The sequence below is a fragment of the Archocentrus centrarchus genome, chromosome 7 (genome assembly GCF_007364275.1).
Source record: "Archocentrus centrarchus isolate MPI-CPG fArcCen1 chromosome 7, fArcCen1, whole genome shotgun sequence".
Classification (NCBI taxonomy): domain Eukaryota; kingdom Metazoa; phylum Chordata; class Actinopteri; order Cichliformes; family Cichlidae; genus Archocentrus; species Archocentrus centrarchus.
Genome location: NC_044352.1, coordinates 23150365 through 23164427, shown reverse-complemented (window position 1 = coordinate 23164427; position 14063 = coordinate 23150365). Strand labels below are relative to the sequence as shown.

The following is a 14063-nucleotide window of genomic DNA, read 5'->3' as shown; positions in this document are numbered from 1 at the left end:
ATTGAGAGCAGTCCAGCTTACCTCCGGAGTGTGGGGGAGGGCCACAGAGTAAGACCACTCCTTGACCTTCACGAACCCTCACTGGACTTCTTCTCTGAGTCTTGAAATTCTCCACGTCTGTTTACCACAACACAAAAGCAATAAAGCAAAAATAATAATGTCATTCTTCATGAAAGCCATAAGCACACAAACACAAGTCTGGGTGTTTATAGAGATAAAAAAATGAAATGCATTACAACTCATATATGTGGTCGCTCAATAATTTCACATCTAGTTAGCGCACGGCAAGTGACCAGAGTTTAACAGTGTGATATGATCTGCATGCTCGCCGTGAAATACTGGTGGTAAACGCAGACATGGTGCTGGAAAGTCCTAAACACGTCTGACTGGAGCAGAAAGCAATTCTTCAAGTATAAGTCACACATGAGTGAATTTAATTGGAACGGCGTATTGTTATCACTTTCTGTGTTTCATCCACTGCACACAGACCAGCAACAATTAAATGACTAAGACTGAAACATCATTTGTATGGAGGCCGATTACTTGTTGACAACCTGCTGAGAGAAAGCAAATAGAGACAGCAATCCTTGAACACTTTCTTGCCTACTGTGGCTCTTGGAGATATTGCAGGCGTAGCAGCCAAATATGTGACTGCCATATAATGACATAATCAAGACTGAATTCAAAAACAGGGAGAAAGAATGCAAAACTGACACCTCCTGTGTACGAGCGCAGCAGGATGAGTGTCCGCAAAATAAATGCACTGTGTGATCTTTTCAAACCTTGTGACTAATGGAAAATTGCATCCAGCAGAACATTATTACAACTGAAAGCTTTTGTTTGGCTTCACAAATGTTTTCTGTGAAAATCTCCTGCATGACTTTCACAAATTAATTAGCAGATCATATCATTATTTTCATATTTGGAGCAGGCAGGTTTTGTGGATGCTTCGTGGCCATCTAAATCTCCGGCTGAGCTAAAGGGTTAACAATTACATTCACCTGCTTTTCTGGGCCAGCAGGACACTGATAGATCCTAAAGCAGCTAAGGCAATGTAGGAAATTGCATTATTATTATTAGTAGTTTTAGACAGTACACACTGTCATATTTAACTTTACATAAAATTCATGCTTTAGGCTCTGTAAAGCTATCCTGTGAGATAATGGCTAAAGTCAGAATGCAAACATGCTGTTGTTTAAGAGCTTCAAAGTTAGTCCCATTTTTTTTTCAGCATTGAAGCATGCAAACAAGAATTTTTTTTTTAGTATTGGGCAAAATAAAATTTTAGTGATGCAGTGATTTTTAATGGGAGTGATTACAATCTATCCTGAAAAGGACATGAATGCGCTCAATGAGAGGTTCAACGGGCCTTTTCGCAGCTGACATTTTCAAAGTTTTCTGGTAAGAAAGAACATGACACAGTGTAAACATGACTAACCAAGAGCCAAAGAAGGACCTTGAAACTAAAGCAGCTAAATGGAACTAATTTTATGATTTTCTTGCTTTTCATTGGGATAACTGTTATTCTTAAGACAAGACCACAGGCGTGGCTGAAACGGAAGCTGCACCAATTTGTCATCTACCACACTGTTATAGTGAGAAAGGTAACCAGCCATCTGATGACATTTTTAACTCGACTTGCTCTGATAGCCTCACAGCAAGAACTTTCTGGGTTAAACCTGCTCTATGTGTGGCCTTTGCACAGTCTCCCTGTGTCTCTGGGTGTTGATTCTTTGAGACATGCTTGGTAGGTTGGACTTTATATAGGCCAGAGGTGTGAGCCTGTCTCTGTGCAACAGACTTTACCCTGCCTTTCATCCAGTGTCAGCTGGGATAAGCTCCAGCTCCCCCCCTAAACATCTAGAGGATAAAGGCACAATTAATGGATCATGAAAGCCCTGCTAGGGCCACTAACTGCTGGGCTGGACAGTGTATCACAGCAGCTTCATTTGCAAACATTTTGAATGGTCTGATGTGGCTAACTGTTTTGAGTTAATATACTTCACATTATTAAAGATAAGAAATAATAGTCATAAAAATTAGCCTGTGGGTTTCTATTGTTTTAAGTAAAAAGGGCCAATTTCCTTATAGTTTCTATAACACTGTTTTTGGACATCTTTATTCTCCCTCATGGTAAAGCTTTATTAGCACAACTACTTACTACATTCACAGTTTAAAAAAAAGAAAACAATCAGTATAAACTCATATATATGTATAGAAATGTATACATATACATATATATGATTTAAATAATTTCTAGGCACATACATTAGAAAAAAATTAGAGGTACTCCACTCACACTTGGGAGTGAGGCTGTCCTGATCAGTATTCCTTTGGTGTATAGTGGGGCATAAATGAGCTAGACACACTAAAAGCCAACAACGCCTGACAACCCAAGCTGTTCAGCACCTTGTGTATCATCTTATCAAGCCCATCACACTGCACCTCCTCATGCTTCTCCATGGCAGGGTTCAGGCTATTTGGAGTGTTTTCAGAAATTGGATATGAATTTGCATTTTGGGGCTAACTCTGTCAAAGTGACCCATTGTAATGAACAAAAGGAAATTGTAGAGAAAAAATGAAACTGTTCTGTTAGAATTGGAGCTCAAACATATGATGAGACGTGGTTCCATTTTTTCCCACCCATTTGACAAAAGTAATAACAGAGATTTCATTGTCAGATAAATTGTACCTTCTACCTCCCGCTATTTAATTATTTTATTCAGGATTAATAATGAATGTCGCACACAATGCTGACAACAACCTGCTGATCAATTTTGCAATTTGTAAAGAAAATCTTTAAACTGCTGGTGGACTAAGATGAAATGCCACGGTAGTACAAAATCCTATTAGGTAACAATGTGACACGTGGAATGCAAAAGGTAATTAAGTGCCTTGCTCAGATGATTTTGGATCTTTCCTCATTCTAGTTTTTTATCTTGTTGCTGTAGGAGAAAAGATTGAAAAAGGTAGATCAGGATTTCCTGGTTAAAGTAATAATGCTGACTGATGATGACAAGCTATGAAAATATTATAATGTGTGGTTATTTCTCAGACCATTTGTTTTTGATGGAATAAATAATAGGTTATAGAATTATGAGTAAATAGTTTTAGCATTTGTTATTTTTTATTTTTTTGAAGAATAAAAAAACAATAAAATGATTTGGGTCATTCGTCCGTATAAATTAGTTATAACTAATTGCTAAATACTAAGTACTCAGTGATCTTGCAGATGATGAAGTGCAAGTTACCAATGAGGGAAACAAATAAATAAATAACTGAGATGATCATTACTGCAAAACCATCATCCTCTCTCATTTTGTCTGCATCTTTTCTTGCGTTCTCATCCAATCATTGCTCTCAGAGAAGAATCACTGGGTAAAACCCTAACACTGTGTGATGCATGACATTTAAGGGGTGATAATCATCAAAGAACCCTATTTCTCACTGCTGGTGTCTGTTGAAACTACAACTGTTTAGTGCACACGGCCATTACCTCTCTCCCGCAGATGCACCTCAGCTAAAAAAAAAAAAAAAAAAAAGTCTTAATTTTCACCCAAGTCAAAAGCAGTGAACACTCCACAGAGCTGATGGAAATAAAAGGAGCCAACAAAAGAAAGATACAGAAATCTTAGAAGCTCAGAAAAGCTGTGAGGCTGTGGAAAATGTCAAGTCCCCACTTTTTTAAAAAAGTGGTAGCACAAAGAAAATAGAGAAAGTATGAAACTAGTATTGCGGTTGCATTTCAGTTGGATATATAAGCAGGGAAAATGTGTAGAGATTAGTTTAACCAAGTCATTGTCTCACCAAATGTGAAAATATGATCCCAGTTTCTTTTTGAGTAGTGGCGTTGAAAAGGGGATTTTGCAGAACAGTATGATGTTACAGTGACATTGAACTTTTACCCTCTGGATATGCAAGGTAATCACTCCATCATTATATTAAATTGGGTTTTTATGTGAAATTTTCCAGTAATTAGCATATTCATTCTTCATGGCTATTTTGAGGTCAAAGACACTACCAAGACAAACTGGGTTTAGGAAATGTTGGGACCTAGAGGAAGCCAAATAAGCTGACAGACAGGAAGGCAAGCCAAGTGGAACCAATCTTGCTGCCTGGAACATAAAAAAGGAGAGCCATACGGCAACAGGAAATTGTCATACACTGCTAAGAGAAGGTGTTATTCCTTCACAGAGTGGTCACCAGCAGTAAGACTGGTGCATCTACAAAGTCCATGAACTAGCCAGTAAGAAAATGATAGTTAGCTAAGAGGACTGCTGAATAACCATTGCTGCTGCTAGCTTAGGTAGCATTATCTTTATGCCACAGGTGGGCTGCCCATTTACATGTGACTCCATTGTTCAGCCTTGGTGATTGTATGTTGGTTTGTGTAAGCAAAGGGAAAGGTAAGACCTTCAGTACACTTTTACACCTTCAGATAAATGCATCAGCCTCTTTCAAGTGGGAGAAATGTACATACTTAAATAACTTGACAGACATCTTGGTCTCTGAGAACCACATTCTAATCAGTCCATCCTTGAGCTTAAGGAAACATCTGTCACAGATGTGATGAAATTCCCTGCAAGTGCTCCCAAGAATAGGATTGAGTGGGGGTCACAGAGACCTGAAGCTTTGACCATAAAATCTATGAAGTTCATACTTGATTATGAATGAAACCTTATGATATGAAATTCCCCTAAGGGCTCAAGAAATATTGCCCTGATGGACAACCTAAAGACAACACCAGTCACGTTTATCTCTATTGTGGAGGCATAAAAAAAAATCATGTTATGTGCAATTACAGAAGTGAATCTGATCAAAAATCATGGGCACCAAGATACAAGGCAGTTGCATTCTAAATTGCAATCATAAATAGAGCTATTTCACCCTTCATTAAACACTGTGATACCCTTATGGCTCTATAAGCAGAATAGAATCTAGGCAGTAGCATGTTCTGTCTTCAGGACAGACATTCAATACACTTTGCCTCATTTGTAGGTCTTGCAATCTGTTATATAACATTGCATCTTGCATCAGTGAAAATCCTTTCATTTATGTAAAAAAAAAAAACATCCCTAGGGGATTAAGAAACTTAATCTGGCTCGATAACCAACTAGATTATTCCTTCCAGCACTCCCAGCAGGCAAACTGAACCTTTTAAATGTGTAAATGTGTATTGTCAACAGGATCAGGACCCTTTTCTACTTTTAGAGATTTAAGCACATACCAGATGGTAAGAGAAACTGTTACATCATCCATCTTTCAAAGGATTAAAAATGTAGGCCAGCTCAATTATTATATATGCATTAAACTTCCATGCAATACAAATTTGATGATATTAGAGCCATTAGATGGCACAAATCTAAGACTTTTATCTTGTTCACCAACAACAAAGATTAATGGTGTTGTTAAAAAGAGTAAAATGTTTAATCATGAGAATTCTGCCATTGCTGTTCTGAATTGGTTTTCAGCAGTAGTGCCTTAAAGCAGTGTATGTAATGTTGATCCTTATATTTACTTCATTCATGCCATTTACCTTGGTCTTTGTCTCATAAAGTTATTACAAGAAGAAGTGCAAGCCCCTTGATTCCTGAGAAAGCGTTTTCAGCTATTCTGAGTCACAGTCTGTTACAAATGACATGATACTGACTTTCATAACAGACTGCTCCTCCATGAATTATTCCCTTGACCGGAGACCCACTCAATCACACAGCACACTTAATTAAGTTAAACCAAGAGCAATAAAGTAGATGTATGACACATCATCACTGAGGCTTGTCCTCATCTGTTGACAAAAGCAGCAGGTCTCAGGTCAGGCCCAGGCGATGGATGGGACCAATAACAATGACATACAGTTCAAGTCTGTCCTCAAAAATTGATAGGAAATGTGAATGTGATCAGCAGCCCACTGGCAACTCGGCACACAGATTTACTCTATATGCTGAAGATTTAATGCTGCTTTGTGACAAAGAATCACCAAATAGTTGCAAGATGAATATCTCTGATGCTCTCCCGCCAAGGATCATCACTGCGTCTGCTGTGGCAGAAAAACAGACATCAGAATTCAATCTAGCTGCACCATCTGTTCCTTTCAGGGTTGTCATTTGATATGGGCTGCCCGTCAAGACTGGAGGACTCAAGTTCACCTTGCCATAAGAGAGGCCTTAGACTGCGGTCTTATAAAATGTGATAGATAAAGGCTATAAAGCATCAGCTATAAGGGATCTGCCAAGGCCCACCACACAATTACATAGTCTTCATCACAGTGGTGTAAGAAGTTTAGAACCACCTAGCAGAGTAAATGCTAGTACTGGAGCTTTAATCAGGGTTAAAGGATTAAATCATAAGAGGACGTAAAGACGGCTCGTTCATTTGGGTTTTCCAGTAATAACTTCGTTATTAGCTTACTGTCCCTGGTTGCTGGTTGTTTTTGTTAAAGACGTTCAGCTCTGACAACAAATTTCCAGAGAACTCTGCTGAGCCAATATGCTGTCAGTGAACCGCAGTGTGTGATGTTCAATGAAGCTTTTACTTTCTGAGGCAGAAGAGACTAAACTAAACTCAAATGAAGTGAAGTCAAATTTGAGTAACCTTAACATGACAGAAGAGAAATAACAGAACAGAAAAGAGCATACTGTAAACTGCTGAAGACTGTTGAATTAAAGGCTTTGTTTTTGCTTACTGAAATGGGTTTATGACCGATAAAAATTTAATCATACTAAAATTGCGCACCGTATACTGCAGCTTTCTCATAAAAGTACTCCACCGAGAAGTGCACTTCTGCTCACAATATATATGTCATACTCACAAGAGTGTTATAGGATCAACAAGCAGGACTGTTAACTGTGAAAACAGCACCTACATTACTCACAGCAAATCCTGATTGCAGGCAGACTGGTCACAGACTCAGCTGCAGTTTTTTTGATAGCAGCTGCAGACAAAGCTAGAACCTTAAGCCACTAACCCCATGAAGAGATGAAGAATGGGCTACAAGGGTCTTTCTCAACATCGCAAGTTTTATTTGATTTTTTTATTGTCAAATTTTTAGTCTTCAGCTCCAACCTTCACTGAGTCTAATGACTGGCAAATCTGCACCAGACAAGCCCTGTGAATAAACTTGGATGTGTAAATATAATACGAACTTACATGAAACATGAAGACTGGCCTCTCTGCTCACGATCGTGCCAAAAGAGTTTGATGCCAGGCACTGGTAGATGCCAACATCTTCCTCTTTATTCAGATGTGCGATGTGTAAGTTTCCTTCCATGAGAGAGTAACGAGACCCTGGTCTGGGCGTGATGAAAGAGTCATTTAGCTTCCACCTGTGAATCCAAGCACATGACACACTAAGTCACTAAATTCTTCAACCCTTTGCAAAATAATTTCATCCACATAATAATGTCATCATATGTCATCATAAGCAGGATGTCTGATAATAAAACTATGATAAAGTGACAGACTGTTGGGGGATGCAGAAACAAAGCCATACGCATCCATTTCATTCATACTGGATAAATTAAATGTTAAAAGGAATAACACTGACTGACGTGCGCTGCAGGAAAATCTGAATGAAGATACTTAAATGAGAAGCAACCATCAACAACTATTTCAAACAGCTGTTCGTTTCTATTGAAGTCTTTCTCACAGATCAAATCCTTTATGTTCATTTTTTTAATGCTTTTTTTTTAAATAATTTTTTTTGGTAGGCTCTCTGTCCATAAATCACAACCTACCTGAACAAATCTAAATTTTACCCTCCGATCAATGTGAATATCAGATAGGACAGCTCACAATTGCTTTAACAAATTGGCCACACAGGGCACAGGATAATTTTTTTTTTTAAATTAAACCTCTTGTTTGGGGTAATTTGGGAATCAAGGGAGAGTGTGGGTGTCCGAGTATGTGTGTGGGTGTGTGTACCTGTGTTAGAGTGTGACTAAGTAATCTTTCTAGCAAACAACTTTCAGCATTTAAAATCTTTATGGGACTTAATTTGATTTCTTGCTCACTTTGCATAATTAAGGTTTACGTACCCAAAAACCTGCTGAGTTAATGATGCAGCATATGACCACAACCTCCTCAATGATTCCAAAGACTTCAAGCTTAAGTTTTTATTAAGTGCATCCACTAAACATTTTACAACCGATGTTTTGCAAAAACAGACCCCAAGAATAAAATTCTTCTACTGTTTAGCAGGCGCCTTTGTATTTAGACAAATGCGATCAGTTGGAAAGGTTCCCGATGGTGTGTGTGTGTGCACTTTCATTGCTCAAGAAATGAATGAAAGAAAGAAATTTAAGGAAATGGAAAATAACTGAGGAAAATAGGCGTAAACAGTATATGACAAAAGTAACTGTCAAACGCCAAATAATACAGAATTAGGTTAAATGTTAGCTCGCCTGTCTTGATTAGATGATCATATCCATTGGGAAGAAGGAAGTTTGAGGTTTTCATTTTGGATTTTCTTGCCCCTTTTTCAGAGAGAGGCACAGTCAAAGTAGTGAACGGATACATATGGAGCAGAGCGGCGCGCTCACCAGCAGGTAGGTTGGTTAGACTGACTAAGTGATTTTGTTTTGCAGCTGGAACTAAACTTCAGATGACACAAATTAAGGAGCCACGGTGACAACCAAGACTAGAGAATCACCGTGGCATCACAAGTTAGAGTCGAACTGAAATAAACCTGGTACTGCAGCTTAAGCACGCGTATCCATTTACGGTCCATGACACGCATTGCCGTGATACTATGTTGTGTATGCTGAGTGATGATTCAATAGGCCTGTAAAATATCAGTCCCACCATCAAAAGAGATATCACAGCAGCCTGTCTTCAATCTGAAAATCAGTTACTGATGTGGTATATCGACTGCCACAGTTGGTGGCCCTCGCTATAATTAAAGAGCCAATTAAAACAAAATTTGATTTCATATGAAGCCAGGCGCCCTCTCAGAGCTTGAACTAAGAAGGGCAGAACAATTTGCAGATTTGAACTCATAAGCGAGTTTTCGTTTAAAAGCTAAAGTGACCGACTGCTTATTAAGTATTCCAGCTGATCCAAGTGATAACATCTTGTACATTCATTTCAATTTGTGTCCATTAGGCATAACACCAAGGATCTTCAAGCTACATTAATGGCCGCATATGCTTATGTATGAGGGATCGTTTCAAGCTATTACACATTGAATGCTTGGTTTTGCGATTTGTATTTAATTACCCTGCCAGGAAACAGCTATGTAGCCCCATTTGATAGATTATAAATTAATAGCTTATCCGCTTGATGCACTTTAAAGTAAATCATTGCTTCTCATTCATTTTAATTTGTCAACATTTTAGAACTGTGCATTAATCAGTTTTTTAGCACTGGGACTCCTCAGCTACACAGTGAAAGTGTGCTGAACAAGGAGAACCTGCAGCAAGAGTTTTGTGCACCTTAGTCCATCAGCTGATTTGTATCATGTTTACAACAGTGATAACCTCAGATCAGATGTCCCATGGCAGTGTCTGTGCACCTTTACCAGTGGGACTACGTAGAAAGCCTAGAGCAGAGCTATAGAAAAACAGTTTCTGCTGTATATTCCTTTTGTGTGAAGTATACTCCATTAGTGTGTCCCTCTATCACTCAGTCTCAACCATGACAACAGAGAGGCTTGGTGCATGACTTTCTTGATCTTTTCACTGATCAGTGACAGTGATGACAGGAAGCTCTTTCACTGAATTGTACAGATCAATGTCCTATCAGTGCAAATATACAAAACACCTGCAGCTAAAGGCAGTTAATTAATAATTCTCACATTATTTTAAAAGTGAGTCATTGATCAGATCAGTTTTATAAAGGAAATAAACCCAGTCTAACCAGGCTTTTGTGCAGATTTTGTGCCATAGATAATAGAAAAGATGCTGTATATTTAGTGACCATTTGTTTCTGAGCTCCACATTTTGAGCCTCATTGTCAATGTTATGTTGCTTTTTTAGTGCCAGAGGTTCACTATTTCGAGGAGAGGATGGAGTAATAAGTTATTAACTTGGTTAACAAGTTACATCCATAAACTGTATGGGTGCAATTCAAGGACACAGATATCTCTTAACAAGGACTAAGTAACAGATTAAAAAAATACCAGAATTTCACAAAGCACAGAAATTGTTTGTCTTATAATCCACGTTGGTTTCCTTTAACATCCATTAAATATTACTTAAAGGTTCCAAAACTGAGACGTATGCATAAAGCCATGTGTGCAGGTGTTACCTGTAGAAAGGAGGTGGGTGTCCCTGGGCCTCGCAGCTAAACACCACCTCTCTGCGATTTTCGCCAGAATGAATGGGAAACACCACACTGCCGGGTTGTTTGGTGAACATGGGCCTCAGCAGGACTCCGCTTCCTGGGTGCAGAACCAACAAAACTACATCAGCTTTGATGTTCTGGTCAAATGAAAATCACTCCACACAGGTTTTTTTTTTTTTTTTTTTCCTGTGAGCAAGCAGATATTGAAGCCTTACAGAAAGACGTGAGCGAGCGGAGGGAAAGCGCTGCACAGAATAAGCAGAAACAGTACGCATTTCTGGCGTGCAGCTTTCGATCATGTGAGTAGAACTTGCTTGATCCCTGCGGTACTGCATAATCAGCTGGTTACCTTCATGAAACTTTAATGCAAATATCTGAATGTACACACTTGTCAAAAGCAAACCACGCTGCCACCACACTTCAGCAAAATTTAATTTAAACCCTTCAAACTTATCACAGCTTTCCCAGGGCATGTCAAGCAATAAAAGATCTGAAATAGAATGCCATAATGAATACGCATTTTAAATCTTTCCCTCTCATTTAACACATCAAATTGTCACCCTTTTGTGACTTAAAGAAAAAAAAAGACTATAATCTCCAAAGTTGAGGAAATATTTGAGGGTGGGAGCGTCTTTTGGTTTGTTATCCAAAGCAATCGCAAGTGCTGCTGCAAATCACTTTGAATTACACTTTAAAGTATTTCTGCACTAATGCATTGTGTTAAGAGGGTCAATCATTAATTACAATAATTATTCCTTATGTTTTGGTTTATACGGAGGAATTAATTAATAAACACAATTAATTACTTTGGTATCTTTAAATTCCTGGAGTGATATTACAGCACTTTGATTCATTGTGTCTGAACAAAAAAAAAATTACATAAAAATAAATAAATAAAAGAACCAAAAAAACCAGACAAAAAGGGCAGGGACATGTGTGACATTCACATCCTGGTTAACTACTAAGATACAACAGAGAGTGCATGTTGTTCAGGAAAAGCACAAGAGTGATTCCTGGGGTAGTCAAAGCTTCGTTACAATAAACATTTCTTTTTGAGGTGGATGGGGAATTCTTTTGTGTTTACCAGAAAGCATTTGCATTTCAGTAATGGCACAGAAGCAGGAATATTCCATCATTAGAGTAACTAATCTGTATGAGAAGCAGGTATCATCTTCGCGTCTCTAGAGTCCTGGGAGTACTCAAGACTCAAAATAACTCTCTGAAAGGGTGGAGATGTTTGACAAGGGACCTCATTGTTCCTTTCTGCAAGCATAACCCTTCAAGAAAGTTACACAGAATAAAAGACTGTCTAATTATAATCTTTGTTACATGTAGCATGTCCCTCACAGCAGAAAGGAGAGATGAATGATTAGTAGAGGACACTTATTGTGCAGTCTATATTAAAACTAATCATTGTTGTACAGAAATTTGAAAAGAGGCAAACATGAGATGAATCATTTACCTTATTAAAGTGACTGTGTCAGTTAGGTCATATATATATATATATATATATATATATATATATATATATATATATATATATATATATATATATATATATATGAACAATGCTGTGCAAAAATCTAAAGCCAGTAATTTACTGAAACATGTACAAGCATACATGAAAATAAGTCAAACACTTTCTCTGTCTCTCTCTCTCTCCCAGGCAGCTTTCTTCACATTTCTGTCAGCAGTCTTCAGGAATAGTTCTCCAGGTTTCTTGAAGGACATTCAAAGTTGGCTGTGTCATGTCCTGGGCCGTTTGGCCAGCATTTTGTGTTAAGTTTTTATTTTCCTGAGTTTCAGTCCCCAGTTTGTTTTGATGTCTTGTTCCCTTTGTCCCTGTCTCCCCTGTATCTATGGTCTTGTGTCTGTTTTGTCATCTTGTTCCGTATGTTTTGCTGGTGTCAAGTCTGCGTCTTTGTCTCCTTCTTCTGTCTTCCTGTTTTACTTTGATAGTCGTCTGTTCCATGTCTGTTATCTTCAGTTTTGCTTCCCCCAGTTAAGGTAATCAGCGTCACCTGTGTTCCCACCTGTTTCCTCTTCCCTCATCAGCCCCTCTGTGTATTTAAGTCCTGTGTTTTCTCTGCCTGTTGTTGTGTTGTTGATGCTGTGGCGTCAAGTGGTCCTGTGTTGTGTGTGTCCCTGCACCCTGGTTTTTGTGATTAGTCCTGGCACCTGTCCAGCCCTAGTATAATTGAGTTTGGTTTTCCTGTTGTCAATAAATCACCGTTTTTTGTTACAACCTCTGTCCGAGTCTGCATCTTGGGGTCCTCTCCTGCCTGCCACACACACACTCTAGTCATGACAGGCTGCCTTTTGTTCTATTCCCTGTCCAGGTGATCCCACACTGCTTCAATAATGTTGAGGTCCGGACTCTGCAGAGGCCAATCCATGACTGACAGTGTTCCGCTGTGTTTCTATACAGGTATGATTTTGCTGCATTGCCAGTGTGCTTGGGATAACTGTCATGCTGAAAATGAAGCCTTTGCCAATCAGATGATATTGAATGGTGGATCAAAATCTGATGGTGCTTTTCTATGTTCATAATTCCATTAAATTTGAAAAGATCCCCAACACCACTGGCTGAAATGCAGCCCCAAATCCCAACAGAGCCTCCACCATATTTTACAGATGGCTGTGGACACTCACTGTTGTACCCCTCTCTCCTGACCTCCTCTGTTCTTTTCTCCCTGTTTCCCTTCCTTAAGAATGGCTTCTTGACAGCCACCCTTCCACTGAGACCATTTCTGATGAGGCTTCAGTGAACAGTAGATGGATCAACTAAAGGCCCAGATGCATTTCTCAAGTCCTGTGTCAGGTCTCTGAAGGATTTTTTTCTTATTTCTTAGGGACATAACTTCCAAATACTGTTCATCTGCTGAAGATAATTTTTAGGCCTGCCACATATTCGTTTTTCCTCTACTTGTCCAGTTTTCTCAAATCTTTTGAGGACAGACTGAATACCATGCCAAAATATGCCAAGATTTTCACTAATAGTACTTTGAGAATCACCTTGTTTGTGCAAAAATACTATTTTATGTCTCTCAAACTGTGTTATCTGTGGCATTTTTCATAGATTCAACTGCTTTTGTGACAGGGTGCTGGTAACAAAGTGCCTAAAGATACAATTTTTTTTAAATTGATTCTTTGCCAAGTTGTCTGGTACCTTTTCTGTTATCTTTATTCTTTTTATGCTTGAATGATTCATAAGTCAGTGTTAACTGGCTTAACTGACAAACAAACAAAAAAATATTCCTTTGAAAATGGTCGGGTACAAGGACTGGACTGAAAATGAGTGAAAAATCCACCAATGTCCAAAGACACTGAAAGACCTTCAGAAAAGCCTGGAGAACTATTGCTCCAGATCACCTTAAAATAATTATAATAAAGTCTGGCTCCTTGGAACTAAAATATAAAGAAATGAAGGGTAGTTTAAGACCTTTACACAGAACTCTATGCCTGGTGATGGTGCTAAACTGACCTGATCTTTGCCAGCACCATGGCAACTGCTATTAAAAGGGGGAATAAGAATAATGAGAAGGGTTTGAGTTCCCGGCACTGTCCCAAGGAGGCTTAGTGCAAACTGATGCAAACTCTTGGAAACTCTTTCATTGACCTACCGGGAATGACAGTAAGTAAGAAGGGAATGCAGAGTGATTGTCAAGCTTGCTTTCTGGTAATCGAACATTAAGGTTCTACACACTAAAGTGCCCCTCAGTCTGAAATCCACAGGCCCATGAAATGAGTGAGAATTTTCTTTTCTTCCCAGGAAGGTTTTTTTT

At 38.7% G+C, this 14063-nt stretch overlaps 1 protein-coding gene across 1 annotated transcript in view; it reads right to left on the bottom strand.

Annotated features, from left to right (window-relative positions):
- Window positions 1-14063, bottom strand: part of cntn3a.1 (contactin 3a, tandem duplicate 1) — a 76130-nt gene that overhangs the window by 43319 nt on the left and 18748 nt on the right. The window contains exons 3-5 of the mRNA XM_030732846.1: window positions 10243-10375; window positions 7147-7322; window positions 22-117 (exon numbers count right to left, since the gene is read on the bottom strand). Of these exons, the coding sequence (XP_030588706.1) occupies window positions 22-117; window positions 7147-7322; window positions 10243-10375 (405 nt within the window). The remainder of the gene's footprint in view (window positions 1-21; window positions 118-7146; window positions 7323-10242; window positions 10376-14063) is intronic.